This window comes from Coccomyxa subellipsoidea (assembly GCF_000258705.1).
Source record: "Coccomyxa subellipsoidea C-169, whole genome shotgun sequence".
Lineage (NCBI taxonomy): Eukaryota > Viridiplantae > Chlorophyta > Trebouxiophyceae > Coccomyxaceae > Coccomyxa > Coccomyxa subellipsoidea.
Window position 1 is genome coordinate 2,882,862 of NW_005178042.1, and position 19,979 is coordinate 2,902,840.

Sequence of the window (19,979 nt, forward strand, 5' to 3'; positions counted from 1 at the left end):
ACCAGTCTCGAGCAGACAACACAGCATGTCAATGAGAGTTGCAGAACACATGGCTACCATGCAGTGAGGGACCATTCTTGCATCAGGCATTATTGGTGACAACGCTGTGGAGGGCAAAGGCCAGGAAGAGCAGCCCCCCTGCAACAGCTACAGTGCGCTGGCTGATCCTCATGGCCAGCAGCTGGCCTCCAACCACTGCTGTGCCCGTGCACAGCATGTGACCCACAACCGCTCCAATGGTCACCCCTACAGGGTTGTACACCGCCGCCAACGAGACCGTGGCTATCTGTGACCGATCTCCCCACTCTGCACCAGGCAGTTATCCAGCTGTCAGCTTTGTTCAATGGCGCCACCAAACGCTAATTCCAAACAAATCAAGCCTTCTGTATTAGCACGCGAAGTGGTAAGCATGTTGAATGCCGGAGGTCGTCAGGTCATGGGCATGCAGAAAAGAACGACATGGATATGCGCACTTGGGTTCCTTCCACATTGCCACGAGCGGGGCCACTTGGATGATGCACCCAAAGCAGATGAGCAGCCAGATTTGTAATAAAAATGATTGAGAGAGAGAGATGTATGGGTGGAGTGCGGACCTGCCAGGAAGGTGAGCACGAAAGCTTCCAGGAACACGGGCGTGCAGAACTTTGTGAGAAACTGGCGAGCGTAGCTGCGCGAGTGCTCGGCTTCTGCCACCTTATGCTCCACCTCCTCAACCTCCTCCTGCACAGAGCTATCTGGTAATCTATTTTGTCTGTTCATTCTGAGCAGAGCGCTCTGGTAATATTTCTTGTCCATTCATTTGGGCAACTGTGGAGCCACATCAGCACCGGCAATGTGGATGCATCGTGCGCCAAAACTCTATGACAGCCTGGAATAGCAGGCTAAATTGGAAAACATCCGATCCTTGCTATATCTCAGGAAGTTGCTGTCTTGTAGAGCTCTGGTGGGGCATGCCTGGTTGGATTCCTGGGGCTTGGAGTGCCAGGCTATGTAGAGCAGCCGCAGCCCAAAAAAGGTGTACAGCACAGACGCTGCATGTTGCGTGGCCTTGCGCGAAATAAGGTTCGGCAGCACGTAGCCCAGGGCAGTCGAAATCACCTGCATTGTAGCAGTAACCAGCTCAGGCAAAAACAGAGCATGTACCGCCAATATGACAGATATGCATTTCCGGCCAAGCGATAGGGGGCTGCAGTGAGTGTGGCAGCGGTGACCGCAGATTTGGCAGGGCATGGTGGTATAGTCAGAGGTGACTGAGCGCACCGTCATCACGCCCAGTGCTGCCATGGCCCCTGCAAAAACTGTGAGGCGGGGGTGCCTCATGGCCATGATGGCTGCAATGATGAACGTCTCATCTCCCAATTCCGTCACAAGGATCTGTGCATGTGCGCATGAGTCAGCAGTCAGGCGCATCCCAATGTTTTCACGAATCGAAGGATGACCCAAGATAATGAACGGTGGCATGGAGAGCACCCAATAAGACAAGAAGGAGATCTAAAAAATTTGACACATGCTGACTCAAAGACTAGATAAATCATTCTCGTAGTCGAGTAGGAGATGCACCATGAAGAAGCTCTTGGCCAGAGCTGGGAAGAGGCCGCCCTCTGCATCCTGCCCATCGGACTGTGACACGCTCTGCAGAGCACAACGACTAGATGCTGAAGTGCGCGCAGAGATGACTAGGGGAACAAGATGAGTATCACATCATCTCAGTCTCGCTTGTAGACCCTACACCATGGCCGTTGCTACCTCTGACACAAAGGCAAGAAGGCGCGCTTTACCTGCCACAACCAGCTCAACCAGCCCTGCACACAAAGAATCTGGTCACTCGTAGTGCCTGGCAATGTGTGACAGGCATATCTAAGGCCTGATGCCCAATTTATTGAGACATTTCACCACACCAGGGAGCCTCTTTGGCCACCTTCTGCTCACCTCTTCCACAACGCCTGCCTTAGAACTGCCGTCACTTGGTAGGTTCCTTCCAAGCACGCATCTCAACATACTGCAGAATGCAAGTGACACTGCTGCTCTGCATATAAACGTCTTTTCCATCACCCTGCCGATGGTGGACACCAAAAGCGGTGAATCTGCCCAGATTTGGAGCCAGGGATCCCTTGCTGGATCAACGATGATATGTAGCGTGTCGAAGGTATTGGCATCAGAATCAGGGCCTCACATCTGCCGAGCAAAGCAAACTATTGAACCGATGGCATCTCAGTCACGTATTGCTTCAAACTGCAGAATGGGCCACCAATGCGCGCAAAGGTGCTCTGATTCAGTAGTCGCACAGCTTCCTCAGATTGACCACGATGCGTCCCAAACTTCTCGATTGCAGGGATGTCTTTCCTCCATTCAAACGGTGACTCATATGTTCTTACTAATGGATGCATGCACTTCCAAGTGCCTCTTGCTCTGGGTGCGGTGTCGAAGCAACACACCTGCATTGACTGGATATCTAGATGATGAGCACTCCTTGGGATCCCATACTGGCATTGGCATGAGTTACTATGCATACTATGTAGGCCTTTCCGGCCAGCGCCCGCCGCTGGCAGCTGGAGCCGGGCTGCCATTATGGCATGATGCACTCAACAATGGAAGTATTCAGCTGGTAAAAATCAACAACGTCTTACTTTCAAAGCTGCTGCGGCAAACATTGTCCTACGCATGTCCATGAAAAACTGTAATGTACTATTAATAATTTATTATGCGCATATTATGCGCATGCGTCATCCAGTCAAGACCAGATCTGGCGACCACCTCAATTTGTGGGCTGTGTGCATGATTGCACACGTGTGTCCCAGTGACATTGATGGCAGGTCAGCATCCAGATTACATGCCAGTGTCCATCCTAATGGCATCTAATGCAACTGTTCAATAGCAATGCTTTATAGCAACCCCTAGAGGCATAGCATTTGGATTGAACCTACGAGCTTGCTCTATAACCTATTCTCCCTACAAGCGATCACAGTGCACTCCTGACACATACGTTGCAATTCCTAAAGAAGAGAGAGGCGCATAAATACAGCCTGCCGTTCTTTCGCTAGTCTCAGAGAGGCTGCTGCTAGTGAAGATCTGCTTCATATTAGTCGTACACTGTACAATCCGACTGATCCCATTCGTTGAGATGATGTGTCGCAATTCATCGTCAAAGCAGCAATTTTTTTGGAAGCTAATGGCCTCCCCAGGGCAGCACCCCGAGGCGGCTCGAGAGGCTTCTCCTAAAATCGCAATCTCACATAGCAGTCCTGATCAACTCACTCACCATCTCAGTGCTCACGCATCCCCACTTCCTATGACACAAAGCTGCAGCCTCGCTGATCACCCAGCAGGCTACCAGCTGCAGAGAGGCAGCAACGTGGCCATCTATGCTGTGATGCAGCGCTGGTGCACAGCGACAACAGGCACCGTGCTGCAGGCCCCGCTGAGATCCAGGTCAAAGATGCAGTCATCGCAGGAGTGCCTCCGTGCTTTCAGTAGCGCGCACTCCAGCAACATTCTGTCATGCTCTTCTGCTGCCAGCCGCATGGAGTGCACCAGGGACACCATGTGCAGCTCATCGTCCCCCTGTCGAACATAGCAAACAATTCTCAGCGATCACATCACAGGTACCCGGCCTTGATCAGCCATGCCCACAAGCTTGTCACTACCAACATTCTTGACGCCATGTCTACTGCGACCCACTCAATTTTATGGGCCTAAGAAAGTTAGACTACCAAGGCAAATGCAATACTAGGCAGCCGATCAAGGATCTCATGCCCCTATGACAAAGTCAAACTTGCCAATCATGGTCAACGGCTGCTCAACAGCTCACCTGCTTTGCGTGACACTCCAGGCCCCGCAGCTGCAAAACAGCGATCGTCTCAAACTCTGATGTCACAGTGGTAGCGTCCGCATTGCGCGTAAGCGCCGAAGGGCCGCTTTCAGCAGGGTCATCGGACGACGCCCGGCTGGTTGCCGCCACTTCGGCTGGGGGCGACAAGCGCAGCATGCACAGTGCGTCGGCGTCCAGCGAAAGGTCTTCGTGGATCTGGCCTTGTACTGGGAGCGACCTGTGAGACCTGATCCACCAGACCTTCAAGGATCAGCATCTGCTCTGCCAACCTCAGGTAACAGCCTGGCACCGGTGGTGCAGCGCCAAGGATGTTGAACCGGCTCGAAGCCCAATGCACGTCCATGAAACCTTAAAAGAAGTCATTCTAAAATACATGATCGCGAAAGCGAGCCTCGTGGTGAACGGCTACCGGCGTTTCAAGTACCAGCAAATCATGACACGGTAGGAGGGAAAAGCGGCATCAACCGGTCGAGCCCCACCTGCACATCTCTGGAATGCTAATCGGATCCGAGCTCCTGCTCAGAGAAGAAGAGTGCGAGGCACGGCCGCTGCTGCAGTGTTCCTCTCGGGAAATTCCCACAATCTTCTGGCCGTTGGTGCAGGTGCTCTGCTCGCAAGGAGCCACCTTGGTGGCAATTCTCAGGCGGGGCAGCTGCTTGCTGTTCTGGGCTTTAAGAAGCTTGGCAAGAGGCGACTCTGGCAGCCGGGTCTGCGGAGAGCACGAAACGGAAGCTGCGCCACGCTCCTCGCTGAAACCAACTATCTGTACCGGCGCTGGCGCGCACGGTAACGCTTGGCTTTGCTGAGATTGGGAGTCAGGCATGGTCGACGGTCGGGTGGGGCACTCGTGTGATGGAGCAAGACAGTCGATCTTTTTTTGGAGGGATTAAAAGGCTTGGAGAGGCATTTAAGCATCGTGACGATCGTCGCAGTCGTCACGGATATTATGCGAAGATCGGTAATTAGGAGATTTGTAAGCGAAACGCAGGGTCCGAATTCAAAGGTTCACCTTAACTCCCCGATCTTAACGGATCCTAACTTCCTCACCGCCAGGAAAAGCGCATGCAAAATCCACGAGATACTTACACCCATGAGATCCAGCAAATCAGAGGCTAAAAATGCACTGACTGCATTGTTTGTTAGATCATCGATTTCTGCAGTATTTTTAGACCTCTGATTCGCTACCAAAAGGTAACATAGCAGGTTGCATCAGGATGCTGGCATGTGGCACTGCCCTGTCTGGCAGACTTCCCACCTTGGGATGACAAATGATTATATTCAAGAGGACCTCCTCCTTATGAGACAACAGCGACACTTGCGGCAGATGGCCGCGCAATATCCGCATGGATGTGATTGGTCAATCACTGCCATACTGATCGTGGAGGACCGTCCAATGTGACATGTTGCCTAAATATAGCAGAAACTCTGAAATATTGTGTTGATTATGGTGCTGTCTTTGGCCTTTGGCCACAGGCAGTGCCAGTCTGCGGCAATGGTGAAAGACTCAGATCCCTGCGGTGCTCTGGCAGGTATTCAAGATTGAAACCATGGCAGATTGTAAGTGCCATGGCCACTCAGGCTGGAGCATGCACCGCCCTCAGCGCATGCATAATTATATTGAACATCACAGTGATGTGCAGACTAGTCTTGACTCACAAAAGCAAGATTTTCTTTATAAGCTCAGTGCTGCAGAGTTGTCCTTCAGTTGGATTCAGGGACGAGCTGTCTGACTAAGCACTGCGGCTGTTGCCCCTTTTGGTATGGTGTAAAAAGGTACATCCTGTTAAATGGTACTATGTAGCTGCACTAGCTGTAAACTGATAGCCAAAACTTATGAAAGCTGCTCATTTTCTGAGATTTCTGCCTCCGGCGCCATTTCGGGTACTGGTGCTGGCACGTCTTCCTCCACAACAACAGCCACCAGCACTGTGATGTCATCGATCTTCCCTCCCTGTCAAATCACACCACATTTTATTAGAGCGCATCTGGGAAATCCACCTGCCTGCCTTTCTGACGTTTGCGCTAAGCTCACGAGAAAATACACAACAGATTCGAAAAAGCAGCCTTTGCTGGCTGCAGCAAGGTTCAACCTCACAGCACCTTCAATTGCATCCCTTGGACGAATTATTGCCCAAAGTTGCGCCGGCCCTTCGGCACTTTGAGCACCATTGAATGTGTGCATCATGCACGCAGGTGGTTGGTAACCACTCCGCATGCTGGTGCCAGCACAATGCAGAAAAGACACAGAGCTGCATACCCTGAGAGTCCCCAGCTTGAACTGGCCGTCCTCAAACGAGGCAGTGGTGATCTTCTCCCACCAAGGCAGGTCATACCCCTGCCGCATGGCCTCCTCTGTGTAGGGCGACCTGTATGTGTTGTCACTGGCGTGCTGCCTCGCCAGCGCTGCGATTGCTCCCGCAGCCTGCACCCACACAAACCGCCATCATATATGCATTCCTCTGGACCTGAGGCCTCAGATGACATCTTAATGGGGCACACACGGGCTTGCAAGGCAGGACTGCTTTAGTAACCAGTGCTGGCTCGGGTCTGTGGGGCACTCAGTCCTACACTGATGCCTGGATCCGTTCCTCAACACATACACAACAAACTACTTAACAAGCTGTGACTCTCTCAATCTTCTGCAGCATTGGTGAAGCCACTGACAACATACCTGATCCACGGCTTCGGCGCGGTCAGGGAGAAGCTGCAGCAGGTCGATGTCGTAGCAGTTGTCCCAGAGGCCGTCGCTGCCAGCCAGCAGCACATCGCCCGGCTGCACCGCCAGCTCAAACACGGCCGCGTCCTCCGCCGTATCGGTGGATTCGGAGTAGTCCGGGCACGCGCCGAACTGCAGCGGGCAGTCAAAAAAGTGCTGCAGCACGGGGGACTTGAACACCACCTCCCCGTCTCGCACGAGCATGAACCCGCTATCTCCCTGCGCATGCAGACGCGCTCACATCAGCCAGCATCCAGTTACATACTCCAGCTACAAGCTCCTCACCGGACAGTGAAAAGAAATACTAGATACCTCTATTGTCCCGCCTTGAGCTGGTGTCCGGCACAAAAATGATAGACAGGTCGCAATCGGCACCATATAATGTTTTCCTAAGCATATGAAGGGTAGCAAGGTAAGTACAAGCTCAGCACATGCATGGTCACCAGAAGTGATATCCTGGTTGCATGCAAACATGGCAATAAGTGGCTGGGGAGAATCACCAGGTTGGCAGCCTCTATGGTCCGGTGCGGTCTGTTGAGCCGCAGCACACATGCTGTGCTGGAGCCGGGCAGCCTGGTTCCGGCATGCGCCGCTGCTAGGGCCCCTCTGGCTGTCAGGATGTCGGCCACCTGACACAATTAAAGCACCCATTTGTATTTGAGTGAGCACCCACCTTCAGATATAAAGCAACAGGTGAGATCCTGTTTTTTTACGCGGTGAAATAGAATCTATATTTTGGCAGCCATTGACCGCACCTTGTCAGCATGGGCACCTTGTCCTTTGGCAGGAAAATCGTGTGCAAATAATAAAAGGTGCGCACCTGATCTGAGCCTACTGTCCTGACTTCCTCGGAGTCCTCTCCGGTGGTGGAGGATGCGTCGGATGCGCTGGCGTCCAGCGGCACAGAGCCGGCTTCCACCTCGCCCGGCGTCACCGGGTGGATGTCCTTGCCCTCCAAGTAGTGGCAGGCGATCCGCATGAAGGTCCGCGAGTACTCTGCGCACCAAGACAGCCTTTAGCTTCAATATTCCTCCAAGAGCACTGCAATCGTCACGCAATGGTTTCAGGTGCACTGCTGTGTTGCTTGCATGTCTGCTTGACAAAAGTCAAGTGCTGGTCACGGTAGGTTCGCTGCTGGTCCACCCTTGCTGCACGTGCTCAGGCAAGTTATGAAGTTTACACAATACTGTGTTTTGAATTAAACCTTTTGATAATAAAGAAGGGGAGTTAAAAGAGCAGGCAGGCACCTGCAGGGTTGATGCCGCTCTCCTGCCAGCCGCCCACTCCATCCGCCACTCCCAAAGCTCCACCCCCAGAGTTGCTTGTGAAGAATGCATCCTCGCCACCATACGATGCCTGCCACAAGGATGCAGATGTTGGAAAATCCAATACACACAACATAGGCTGACAACGTCTTGTTCTGGGTGGGAATGGATTTGCACCCCACCTTGTCTGGGTGAGGAATCACTTTGGATCCAATTTCAAGCCTCAGCTGCGTTGTTGCAGCTGGAGTCTCTGCTTGTACCTCCAACGCCTCTGCAACATCCGCAGAAACTGCTGCACAGGGCCTCACAATCGTTCAATCTCAATGTTGAAGAAGCTGTGCTGACATGCATGAGATTACGTCTGTGGGGGGCCCCAAAGCGAGGCCTAGTAAGGATTTTTGTGTTTCTAATGGAAGCCCTACCAGCGATGGATCGGTTCCGCGATTGTCTCGGACGCCTCAGGTTCTGTACATTGTGCTGCTGTTGAATTTTGTCGAACCGCAATTTCTTTGTGGACGACCTCGTTCCAGAAAGGAAGGGTACCAATGTATGGGAGTTCCAGTGCAGAGCAGGACCTGATGGGGCTATCATTGCCGTATTCAGCAGCAGAAGACCTATTTACTTTGATGAAACTAGAAGGGGCAGATTGTTGGGATCGATCTGAAAACCACATGTGTCATTTCGAGCAAGCCCATTTGAAGCGATTTGACCTTTTCAAGCTGAGTAGTCCCCAGTAATGTGACAATTATCTGTCTTATTAACAGGGGACTTTTCGGGCTAGAGCGCTACTTTATGTCCTCAAGACTATTCGATTTGCTTGCGTTCCTGGTCGAGATCCACCTCGCCTCTAGGGTTGGTTATTAGTGAAATAGCAAATTTGCGATCGAGGGATTTGGCAGTTGCAGAAGGGGGTTTCGTGTGAAAAACTTCCTGCTGTGCACTTTTCTCTTCCTTCAAATCTTCTTCAGAAAGTCCATAGCTCATGAATGGATTTTGTTCTTCTTCAATTTCACTAGGTGCCTGCATTCCAAATTTCTCTCTCGGATCGTTCTGACTTACTCTGACCTTGGATGTTCAACGCTATGAGACCATGATCGGAGATGGTGAAAGTCAAGATTGAACTGAGGTAGGAAATCTGCCTGATAAAGGAGAATTTGTATCGCCCTGCAGACTGTCACTAAGCGTACTGTGGAATTTGCAGTGGAGGCCTAGAAATACTCTTTGGCAATACCAGAGCGCACGATCTGGAGATCCACGAGATCAATGAAAAGGTGAGCTCCATGAATGTGTTCTGAGGTTGCTAGTGAATAGCTATCCGCAGCTGGATACTGCTTCTGTCCAGTCTGAAGTTCATGACCTTGCAGGTGACGGTGGGAGACGTGATAGTGAAAGCCCGGGATAATCTGCTCACTGACCGGCCAGAACTGTTCATGAAAGACAACAGTGTGTGAGTGCCCTACTCCTGTATGCGGTCGCGCGTACACCGTGGTTGCTTCAAGCTTGCAATCCCATGAATTTGACAGGGCGCATGTGGCACTGCAGCCGTCCTGGGATCTTGGTGCTGATCAACGACACTGACTGGGAGCTAACCGGCACATTGCAAACTCTGGTGGAAGACGGGGACACTGTGACCTTCATTTCCACATTGCATGGCGGGTGAGGCAGGCTCATGAGCAAAGCATGAAAGTCACCTTTTACAGAAGGGCCAGAGGATCTCTTGCAGCGCCGAGGTTGGTGGCAAATGGGGCCAGAGCATGAAGGCCGGCTGATGCATGCGTTGCACTGACTTCCATTCGGCCAGGCATTGAGATTTACAGCTGTGATCCGACTCGTAATCTACAGCTACTGCAGTATTTTGCAGAACAAGACATGGACAGTCTTGAGTGAGAACCTTAGCCCTGCGAGGCAGCGCTGCACCATACTCGCAGAGACGGTAGTACTCTTGTAGAAGTGGGCGAGTGATGGGTAGTCTTTTGCTCATTGTGCTATTTGGGACTCGTTAGATGCACTCAACTATACTGTGAATATTGACATATCTACAGAGGCATCCAATGCAATATGAGTCAACATGACGCATGACCACTGGTGCCGCAGTATTCTTTGTGAATTTTTGGTCAAATCATTGCCCAAATTTTGTTGTTGTTATTGTTGTGGCAAGGTAGTATTTGAGTCGTGCGCGGGCCAGCACTGTTGAGCATGAACCTCAGGGAACCTCAGGCAGGCCGCATCAAGTGTTTCACTTTTCAAAACATCAGTCCTCTGCCATCCGTGCAATCAATGAGGTGTCTTTACGCGCGGGCGCCCCCGGGCCTGGCGGGCAGGGCCTCCGATGAGTCATGAGCCTCAGGCTCACTGGCAGCCTCAGGCTCAGGCTGTACTACAAAGGTGTGCAGTAGCGGCCCTGTATCGGCGGCGGTGCCCACTGTGGCACACCCTGTCCATTTGGCGTGTGGTCTCATGGGATTATTCATAAATGATGATGATTGTCAGCCCTGTCCTGGTGCCAGCTGTGCTGGAAGCAGTACCCCAGCCATGGAACGCCACAAGACGAAGGTGTTGCCACGGGGCACATGCCTCTGCATGCATTCTGCTCTTCGTTCGCAAATCCTGCACAGCTTCTTCTTCACTGTACTAACATCCTCTCGGTGGGGTTGTCTCGTTCATCCACCCGGATTCGTCGCTGTCGGGACAGGGACATCTTCGGTTTGTAAGTCAACTTACTAGGAGAAGCTGGCAGATGCAGACACTGGCGAAGACATGGAGCTCACAAAGATATAGAAAGCTTACAGGATTCGGTGTTGTGGAAAGTTCCCAAAGACAAGAGGGGGGAATCGACGACGGTTCGCCTGACAACACTACAGGAACAGTAGAGGTGAGGAGAAGTTCGAGGTAGCCACCTTGGGGAAACCTGCTAGGACTGATGCGGCCCAACAAAACCAAATCTTTCGCTTTTAATTCCGCTGCCACACCCCCGTGACAAAGTCAGCAGGCCCATGTGAAGCTAGCCTGCTGGTCATCGCAAACTGCTTTTTGGCAAGAAACGTTGGACAACTTCTAAGGACCTTGCTGGGGGCAAGATACGTTCAGCTTGTCATAGATTGACGAATTACCATCCTTCGGAGTACTTCAGTGACGTTTGTTCATTTTATTTCGGTATGACGCCCCTGGCAGTCCAGTACTGTTAATCCTTCAACGGAATCTACTCATAAGGCAGAGTCAACATGCATTCGCATGCATCTTCGTACCCGCCAGACTCAACTTTATGTTTTCTTACCGACAACGGAAAGCATACTGAATCTTAGCTGAAGGCGAAGCCTCGGGTCACTGTGGTGTAATTCTCGTCTGCTTGCTCGTGCGAGTCTAATCCAGATTGTACCAATGCATGATGGCCTACTGAGGATTTATAGCCAACCTGTATCGCAGGCAAGCACTCGTGAGCCAGCAAGCTCTGCTGATGAAGCAGCTGTGACCAGCGCAGCGCAGTCCGGGGCTGAAACTCCCATGCAGTCTCCAAAACCCGCAGGAATGAAAATGGCCACACCTCCACCAAAGGTGCCCTTGCTGCGGCTGCAGCCACCTCAGGGTGCCGGGAAGGGAAGTCCTTTGCAGCGAGTCTCAGGGTCAGACAGCAACGAACATGCCATGGAGTCTGCAGTGGGTCCCTCTGTGGAGATGACGCCAGCTCAGCAGCCTGTCACATCTCGGCCTACCTCCAGTCACAGCTCCATGTCAGCAGAAGATGCAGGCATGGCTTTTGCGCATCTGCCTCTCACCGCTGGTGTATATTACAACGAGAATGTGGACTAAAAATAGCTTGGGAAGGTCCGTTGTTAGGAGTGCTGCTAATGTGGGCGGGTTTTGGTGCAGATATCTTTCAGCGGCTTGCAGATGCAGAGCAGCACATTCTGGAACTGCGCTCAAGGATCATAGGTCTGACAGCCCTGAATGCAGAGCTCACCCAGAAGCTGACACATGAGGTGACGGAGACAACGGCGCTGAAAGCACTGGACGCAAGGAATGACGAGCTGCAGGCCCAGCTCACTGCAGCCAACAAGGAGATCACTGGCCTGCAGGTGGGCCATGGACCAGGTTGCAAGGAGTGAATAGAATCCTAATAGAATCTGTCTTTGAATCCAATCAAATAAGAGAGATGCAAGAATGCCGTTGCATTTGCGCATATCAAGGCTAACAGATTTGAAAATTGGAAATTTACATTCATTGATGCTGCTTCCCGCTGAATGCATGTTACAAGAGATTGTAGCATGCAGTCAAGCTGACGGTGACATAATATTTGGTACAGGCTGATCTGGCGCTGGCAGAGAAGCTGGAGAAGAGGATGATGACTAAGGTGGCCACAGCCGAGAAGGTTCGAGAGGAGACAGAGATCAGCCTGCTGAATAGCGGCCCCATTGGCCGCGCGCAAGTGGAGCGAGTGGCCGCTCTCAATGCGCGCATCGAGGAACTTGAGGCCCAGCTGTCCGGCAGGCGCCCGGTGGGCGTCATTTCAGTGTGTCAAAGTGGCATGCATGCATGCACAAGCAGGAAATTGGGTGTTTGAGCCTCGTTGCTGTGGTCTATGTTGGATGCGCTGCATTTTTGAAATTGCAGTGTGTCAAAGTGGCATGCGTTCACAAGCCAGAGATTGGTGTTTGGCTGTACCGTAGTATGTGTTAAGCGCACCGCATTTTGAGATTGGGGACATGATGTGGGCAGGCACAGAAGCTCGGCACGCCACCTCCGCGCACACCTAAGATTGTGGCGGCAGACAAAGGCAGAGATGGCAGCGATCTGATTGGCAGCAGGGAGGACATGCAGCAGCAGATAAGGGCTTTGACAGAGGAGCTCAGCAGCCTCAGAGCAAACCTCATCGCAGCAGAGGAGAGGGTCTCAATCCAGACAGAAGCAGCCCAGGTGAGGGCGCTGTATGTGCATGCATGCAGTCCTTATACTCAATGCTGAGCCGATCGAACTAGGTATATATTTGGAGATGGCTTTAATGTTCATTCATGCCTTCAATTGAATTGGTCTATTTTGCTGGCCTCCTCTGATGAGTGTTTCTGTGTGACAATCTGTGCTGCGGGCAGGCTGCCAAGCAGAGTCTGGCAGAGGAGTCAGGGAAGAGGAGCGCTCTCCAAGAACAAGTGACTGCCCTGAACATCCGCCTGGAAGAAGCAAATGCAAATACTTCGCAGCAGGAGCCTGTGCCGAACAATGCAGCTGCAAAGGTGAGCACTTTCTCTGTCAAACGAGCATTTCTGCTAAATTATCGCAATCGTCAGAGCAGTTGATCGCTTTTTGTATGCCAGACAAAGGGAGATGTCTGCCTACTTGCAGGGTGGCGAGGAGGTCGCGCAGCTGATAGCTGAGAACAAGAGGCTGACATCGCTCCTGGCTGAGGCGGAGAGGGCAGTCGAGGAGGCTGCTCACCTTCAGGACGTGCTGGAAGCGGAGAGGGAGAGCCATGCTCTGCAGGTGCACCCCCTCAACAACGAGTGTTCAGACCTGTACAACCACCAATATGATACAACATATTCGATCGTGTATATTCTGCCCCTGTCTGCCAGCATCGATTCAGGGAGGATTTGGACGTTGCAAAATGACACCATTCTACTAGAGGATCCTCTATGCCCTTCAGTGTCTGCCGCTATCGACCCAACAAGACCTCAAATATTGCACAATCAAGCCATTCTCTACATCAACCCCTGTACTTTGAACATGTGTACCGGCTTCAGCTCAAGAAGAAACTTAATTTTGTGGGCAGGACGGCATCTTGGAGGATACACTGGCCAGGCAGAGGCGGGCGGAGCAGACAGCGGCGATGGCGCAGGAGCAGCTGGAGCAGGAGCGATCGGCCGCGGCCGCCGCGCGTGAGCGCTCGAGAAACGCCACGGCAGGCGGCCTGGCCGACCGCGAGGAAAAAGCCGCAGTCAAGGCGCAGCTCGCTGAGCTGCAGGCAGAAGTCGCCTCCCTGCGTGCCGCTGCCAAGGTGACCCGTTTCATTTCTGTGCATGCTCAGCGTGAACATGGTCATCAAGACTGTGGAAGAAACCCCTGCCAGAACCTATTTCACAAGGTATTCTTCTCGGGTTGTGGGGTTACATGGCTGGTACAACAGTCGAATGTTCGCACATGACTCTGTGCTTAATTTTCCAAAGGTGATACTGGCGAGGATGCCGTCTTATTGGTGCATGAGTGGTACATTGATAAAACTCTCATCTGTCCCCATGGTGCCGAGCAGAACGCGGGCCAGGAGTCAGAGCAGCGTGCATCGGAGCTGGCAGGGCTGCGGCTGCAGCACTCGTCGCTGGGCAGCACGCATGAGGCCACCCTGAAGGAGCTGGATGTCGTGCACAGCAGCCATTCAAACGCAGCCAAGCGTGCGGAGGAAGCCCTTGCTGAGCTGGCCCTTGTGCGGGATACGCAGCAAGCCCTCACAAAGCAGGTGCTGTTGCTCCCAAAGTGTCCCCTATCTTGTGAGACTGATGCAGCACCTCACCAGCAAGCAAGAAAGAATGCCTCCATCCTCTTTTCCAGTTTGTGTGCTCATCTTCTTTACAAGTTTCTTATCTTGCTTGTTTCTGTAAGCCACACCACAGGTATGCCACCTTTTGCCCGAGCCAAGCCCCGTCTTCTGCACAACTTTCCTGTGCATTTTGGGATAAGATGCCATGCTTAATATGCACGCTGTCATAGAGGCCTACAAGTGGGCAGGCCCTGACGCAGTTACCTGTCCTGTGCCTGTTCAGGCGCAGCAGCTGGCGTCGGTGCATGCGCAGCAGGCGGCGCAGGCGCGGGCGGAGCTGGAGGAGGTACGCCGCGCGGCAGCCGACAGCATCCGCTCCAGCTCCGTCTCCACCGAGCAGCTGCGCGAGCTGCAGGACCTGCGAGATCGCGTGGCTGATGCTGATCAGGAGAGGGCCCGCTGGGCTGCCGGCACTGCTGCCGGATCAGGTATGCGGTTTTACAGCACACACAGATCCTACTTTGGTGTATAGCGAATTGGCTCCAGCTGGCACTCATGCCGCATCAGTGTTGCGGCAGCAGAAGGTGTGCTTGCCTAAGGGTCTCCCAGCAGGTCCACTTCGGGTGTGATCAGTCTGTTGTCTCCAGCTGGCATGTCTGCCAACTTACGTCTGTGTTTTTAGGGAGGTCTGCATGTCTTTTTCTTGAAAGAGCACAGATCAGAGTTGCCCTATTTTGGATGCTGTCATCAACCCAAGGCGCTCCTGGCACACAAGGCATGTGTGAGATGCACGGCCTGCTCCTGCAAATCACTGGCAGGGTTGCAGGTTGAGGGGCGATGCACGCTGTTCAGTGCGTTGGGCGCTGTGCCGCAGGTGATGGCACGGAGCTGGAGAAGCTGCGCCTGCAGCTGAGGCATGTGGAGGGCGAATTGGCGGCAGCTGGCAGCACATCGGCCGGCTTTGACGTGGATCTTGCGAGCGTCGACGATGTGATTGCTCTGAAGACTCAGGTTGCCAACCTGATGGCTGAGATAGAAAGCGAGCGACACGCTGCCAGAGAAGTCGGTATGCATCTCTGCTTGATCAAATGATCTACTTCTCCCTGCTTCCCTCTTGCTTACGATCTGCATTCTCATGTCATGATCTATTGACACCTTTGTCGGAGCAACAAAAGCCTATCAGATCACCGGTCAATCTTGCATGCAAGCTTGTGTAGTTGTTGGCGCAACTGCCGCAACAAGAGAATGCGTTTGATTGTGGGGTGCCTCTGCAGCGGCGCTGGCAGCAGCCAAGGCAGAGGAGGTGGAGGAGCTGTCAGAGCAGCTGGCGCTGGCGCGTGAGATGCTGGGCAAGCAGGGGGTGCCGGTCTTCACAGCCCCCACGAGCCCTTCCTCCCAGAGCAGCGATGGCGGCTCGCGGCCGAACTCCCCACCTGACATTGGAACCTCCCAGCACAACCCGGGTCCTCACCGGCTGCCTCCCCGCTTCCATGGCCCCCAGGTGAGCTTGCCTAGCCTCCCTTCTGGCTGCATTGCCATTTGGTCCCATGTTGCTCGCATGTGGGCAGTATGAGGCGAGGAAGTCCTGAGAAAAGTGGTGAGGCGGAGATTCATTGGGGGTGAAATGTTGAATTTGACAGGTAGAGCAGCTGCCTCGGCGCAGCCCACGCATGGTCATCACCCCGAGGCAGATCGAGGACCGCTCTGAAGAAATCCAGAGCCTCAAGACAGAGCTGGCCGGTCTGCGAGACGAGGTTCGTGAACTCACACCCGCCCACCTTCATCTCTGGTGTCCCCTTTCTGTTGCACATGTTTTAGGCTGGCTATCGCTCGTTTGTATCTCTGACGTACATAGAAGCAATGCGAAGAGTTTTGCCAGTCATGTACAAGGTACTGATATTGGATGGGATGACATTGGCGTGCAGCTGCGCACGGTGCGGGGCCAGCTGGCGAGCGCGGTGTCGGCATCGGCGGCGGCGGAGGGGCGCGTCCGCCAGCTCAGCAGCCAGGTCAGCGTGCGGGACGCCGCGCTGGCCAAGATGCGCGAGGAGCACGACGCCGTCGTCAGCAGCCTCAAGCAGGTGATCTCTTGTGATTTGCCCTCTTGTTATTTGACCTGGTCTACATCACCACCTGTTCCACTGCTACAAGTTGTTTTGTGGACGCGGGCTCTCTAAATTGAGCAGTAAGTAGGCGTGAAGACTGTTCAATTCTGCCTGATCGATTTGCTTGTTAGCCTCATACACATCTTAATCACATTTTGTGCATGACAGCCAGCATCTTGAGCATGCATGCACAAACAACTTGTTTACGACGTTCCCAGGACCAGTCACATTCTTACTTTGCATGAAGGAGTGGGAACAAATCATGAAAATTGCTGAGTTGCTCAGCATTTCCCTTGCAGGTGACGGCTGAGGCGGCGCAGCTGCGGCGCAACAGCGTGGACCAGGAGGTGCCGGGGCAGGAGCTGGCGGCGCTGCAGGCCAAGTACGGCGCCGTGGCCGCCAAGCACGAGGAAGCCCTGGGGAAGTTGGCCGCTCTGCAGGCCGCCAAAGAGGCCGCCGAGTCTGTCAAGGCCTCTGCGCTCGCCGAGGCCGCCTCCCACCAGCAGACCGCTCGCTCCCATGCCATCAGGTGCGCGCGCTCTGTTTCCTCTCTTCGCACGGAGGCAGACCACCATGGTTTGCAGGTGGCAGGCTTTGATCACCGTGATAAGGTGCTGATACCTTGCAGCGTTTGAGGCTTCAATGGATTCCGGTCACTTGAAGAAGAAGCTCATGCTTGCTTGAAATTGTCATCCCCCAATGTCCAACAGCTCAGACTTCTGGTGAAGGACTGTGCCTGAGGCATGGAAGCCCTGAACAAGGACCACGCGTGCTGAATGCCAGATTGAGATAATTTTCTCCGACCTTATGTCAAGTGCTTACAAAAAAGCGTGTGGTCACCCGCAGGAGCGAGGAGAAGCAGGCGGAGATAGAGGAGCTGCGGGCCGAGGTGCGTAGGGGGGAGGCTCGGCTGCGCACGCTGCACCGCGACATGAAGGCGCAGCAGGACAAGGCCGAGCTGCACTCCAAATTCTCCACCCAGTACCTGACCGAGCTCGAAGACCTGCGCTCCAAGCACGCCGCCCTCCAGGTGCCTCCCCGCTTTTGGAAAAGAAACCAAAACGAAATTGTCAACCAGATGTTGTGTGAGAGGGTGTTTGGCTGAATCGGCATTGCATTGCTTTGCAAGCCTGGGCAGATGCTGTCTGATGCATATGCTGCAATCTGGTCGCATCTGTCTCAGCCATGTGCATTGACTGCCAGGATGCGCGGCTGTAATGATTGTGGTTTGGCCTATACTGACTATTAAGCGGGCTGGTGGATTCGTACGCAGGCACAAATGGCTCAGATGACAGCGCACAGCAATGGGAACATTGCTTAGAACCCCGAGGCTGCCAGCGCCCCTGTCAACTGGGCTGGCCAGCGTGAAGGCCGCTGATTGGAACAGAATGTAGTCAGAAATGCAGCAGTGAAATTTTTAGTGGGTTTCCTTCAAAGAACCTTGTAGTGGCATACAAAACGCATGCAAACTGAACTTGCCTCACGTGTTTTGGCATTTGAACTAAGATGAAGATGGTGGCTTGCACATGCATGTGAGATTGTGAGCAAATAGCATCTGCAATAGCGTAGTGTCTTTCAAGTACGGATACGTATGCGTATACGCATTCAAGAACCCCTAATCCCCAGAATTTATGAACTCGACTTGAAATTTTGTATACAAAGGGATGCGTGGATTTGCCAAATGGCATGGAATAGCATGACTTGGGTAATGTAATCTTGACCACAGTGTGGCGCGGATGAATTAGTGAGTATTGCTGTTAATGCGAGATGCACATACGATCAATGTGAGTTTGCGGCAGGGATGTGTTTTGAGCCTGCCTGTGTACAAGGAGCTTCATCTGTAATTACATGTAAGATGTGCTGTTTTGTAATGTTAAATGGGAAGCATGGGCCCAGTTTCAATGGGGTGACATTTTCTTTGATAGCATACAAGCAGCGACACTACCAGAGCACCTAGCAGAGCCACTCATCAGTGATCATCACCAGTTAATACAATTGTCATTGTAATGCAGATCTGTTGCAGTGTTCACTGGTGTTTACTTTGGCATCGGTATTGACTTGACACTGGCAAACAAAGAAGAAATCTTTCTTGTGTCCCTTGCGCCTACTGTCTTTGACATGAGGGCGATCTGCTCTGGAGTGACTGTGCGCTCCGGATAATTCACCTACAAAAGAAACAGCAACAGATGGTCACCCGCTGCCTTGCTCATAGAGAACAATCATGCTGTGCGTGGCGCAAAAGTCCCCATCTACCCGACACATCAATGCAGCAAGCAATGCTTTCAAAACAATTATATCGGGATTCAAATAGCATCATAATATTCTTGACAGCGGCGCCAGCAACACAGCATGATGGCATTATCTTGCACATGAGGGAGGAAGAACTCAAATTCAGTCACCAAAGTGCTGCAAAACAGGCTCACCTGCAGCATTGCGGTGTACTCCGTTGCTGTGAAGCGCGTCGGCCGCTCGGCAGCCGCGCGCAGCAGCGCGTCGGCCGGCACGGTGAGCAGGCCATAGTACGCGCGCGCCTTCTCGAACGCGCGCGCCGACTCCGGCCGGAACGCGCCGCCGGTCGCGCCCAGCGAGCTCAGCGCCGGCTGCAGCACTGCCAGCAGCCGGGACATGCGCGCAACCCCGTGCTGGTTTATGCCCTGCACAATAGTCACCGCACAGTGTCCTTCAGCTCCTCACCTTGCATATTTCCTTGGGTACCTAGCATCTCCTCTCATGTCCCTCTCTTACTCCCAAACGTCCTCCTCATATGCGACAGTCTTGCATTCTCAGCCAAAATGACCAGTCAAGTCATGCAGTCATAACCAATCATTTGCCATGTTAGCCATGCAAGGATGGTTTCCGAGCAGTCTTTAAGACTGGCGGGATAAAACGAATGCTTCGAAGACAGTGACAGGACTTAAAGTAGCGGGAAATTGTTGGTGTACTGAGATCTGATGTTGCAGTAGCATGCTTCAAAGAAGAGAAAAGGACCAAGAAGGAGCGGGGATCCTCACCCCAAGCTCGGGCAGCAGCCACATGATGGTGCGGGCGGCGGCAAAGCCAAGGGAGCCGAAGAGGTAGCCGCGCTTCTTCAGCGGAAGGCACGGCGCCAGATCCTCCTCTGCTCGCGACAGCGCCCTGATCAGCGCCCCAGCGCACTCGTCCACCTGCGTTACAAAGATGCTCTCTGTCAGGCCTCGCGGATGAGCTTGAAAGAAGTGCCAGGTCGCCAATGCAATAATTGAACAACACCGACTGGGGTCCATAATTGGGCTTCCATGGCACATTCTCACTGGAAAGGAGATGTTGAGCCTGTGAGGCACTGCCATGTGTGCATTGGCACCCATCACAGCTGGCAATCAATATTTTCTAGGGGAAACCTTTAGAAATAGAAATTGAGCAAGTAGCGGTCGAGAGGAGGCTTGTTCGGTGGTGTGCAGGGCAGGGGAGAAAGGGCGCACCTTGACATCGGACAGCAGTTATGATAGGGAGAAGCCTTTTGGGGTGAATATTGGGCAATGCAGCACTTGGGAGGAGATTGAGCCTGGGGTGCAGGGCAGGGAAAGAAAAGAAGGAAATAAAACCCTAAAACATAAAAGAAAAT

At 53.0% G+C, this 19,979-nt stretch overlaps 5 protein-coding genes across 5 annotated transcripts; 2 read left to right on the forward strand and 3 right to left on the reverse strand.

Moving 5' to 3' along the window:
* Window positions 1-145: 145 nt before the first annotated feature.
* Window positions 146-1,380, reverse strand: COCSUDRAFT_6198 (UPF0016-domain-containing protein; the record flags this gene model as incomplete). The annotated part of the gene is made up of 4 exons (XM_005652098.1): window positions 146-306; window positions 594-667; window positions 896-1,098; window positions 1,261-1,380. Coding segments are annotated over 4 exons (558 nt in total), but the record flags the coding sequence as incomplete, so codon positions are not given.
* A 1,980-nt stretch (window positions 1,381-3,360) lies between these two features.
* Window positions 3,361-8,401, reverse strand: COCSUDRAFT_39232 (hypothetical protein; the record flags this gene model as incomplete). Its single annotated transcript, XM_005652099.1, has 11 exons — window positions 3,361-3,561; window positions 3,809-4,055; window positions 4,309-4,538; window positions 5,715-5,780; window positions 6,087-6,251; window positions 6,501-6,764; window positions 7,046-7,174; window positions 7,366-7,541; window positions 7,793-7,901; window positions 7,993-8,102; window positions 8,386-8,401. The coding sequence occupies 11 exons, from the start codon at window positions 8,399-8,401 to the stop codon at window positions 3,361-3,363; spliced, it is 1,713 nt and encodes a 570-aa protein (XP_005652156.1).
* Window positions 8,402-8,805: 404 nt separating this feature from the next.
* Window positions 8,806-9,848, forward strand: COCSUDRAFT_52219 (ubiquitin-related modifier). Its single transcript, XM_005652100.1, has 4 exons — window positions 8,806-8,936; window positions 9,012-9,081; window positions 9,175-9,257; window positions 9,353-9,848. Exons 1-4 carry the CDS (start codon window positions 8,911-8,913, stop codon window positions 9,468-9,470), a joined length of 297 nt encoding a protein of 98 aa, XP_005652157.1. The 5' UTR covers window positions 8,806-8,910; the 3' UTR covers window positions 9,471-9,848.
* Window positions 9,849-11,335: 1,487 nt separating this feature from the next.
* On the forward strand, window positions 11,336-17,596 carry COCSUDRAFT_55608 (hypothetical protein; the record flags this gene model as incomplete). The annotated part of the gene is made up of 16 exons (XM_005652101.1): window positions 11,336-11,393; window positions 11,678-11,883; window positions 12,111-12,302; window positions 12,524-12,721; window positions 12,895-13,035; window positions 13,145-13,282; window positions 13,572-13,796; window positions 14,049-14,252; window positions 14,557-14,761; window positions 15,148-15,339; window positions 15,548-15,774; window positions 15,914-16,027; window positions 16,199-16,354; window positions 16,678-16,907; window positions 17,225-17,408; window positions 17,582-17,596. The coding sequence occupies 16 exons, from the start codon at window positions 11,336-11,338 to the stop codon at window positions 17,594-17,596; spliced, it is 2,685 nt and encodes an 894-aa protein (XP_005652158.1).
* Window positions 17,597-17,695: 99 nt separating this feature from the next.
* COCSUDRAFT_83461 (hypothetical protein) lies at window positions 17,696-19,641 on the reverse strand (the record flags this gene model as incomplete). The annotated part of the gene is made up of 4 exons (XM_005652328.1): window positions 17,696-17,728; window positions 18,802-19,032; window positions 19,390-19,562; window positions 19,632-19,641. The coding sequence occupies 4 exons, from the start codon at window positions 19,639-19,641 to the stop codon at window positions 17,696-17,698; spliced, it is 447 nt and encodes a 148-aa protein (XP_005652385.1).
* Window positions 19,642-19,979: the final 338 nt, after the last annotated feature.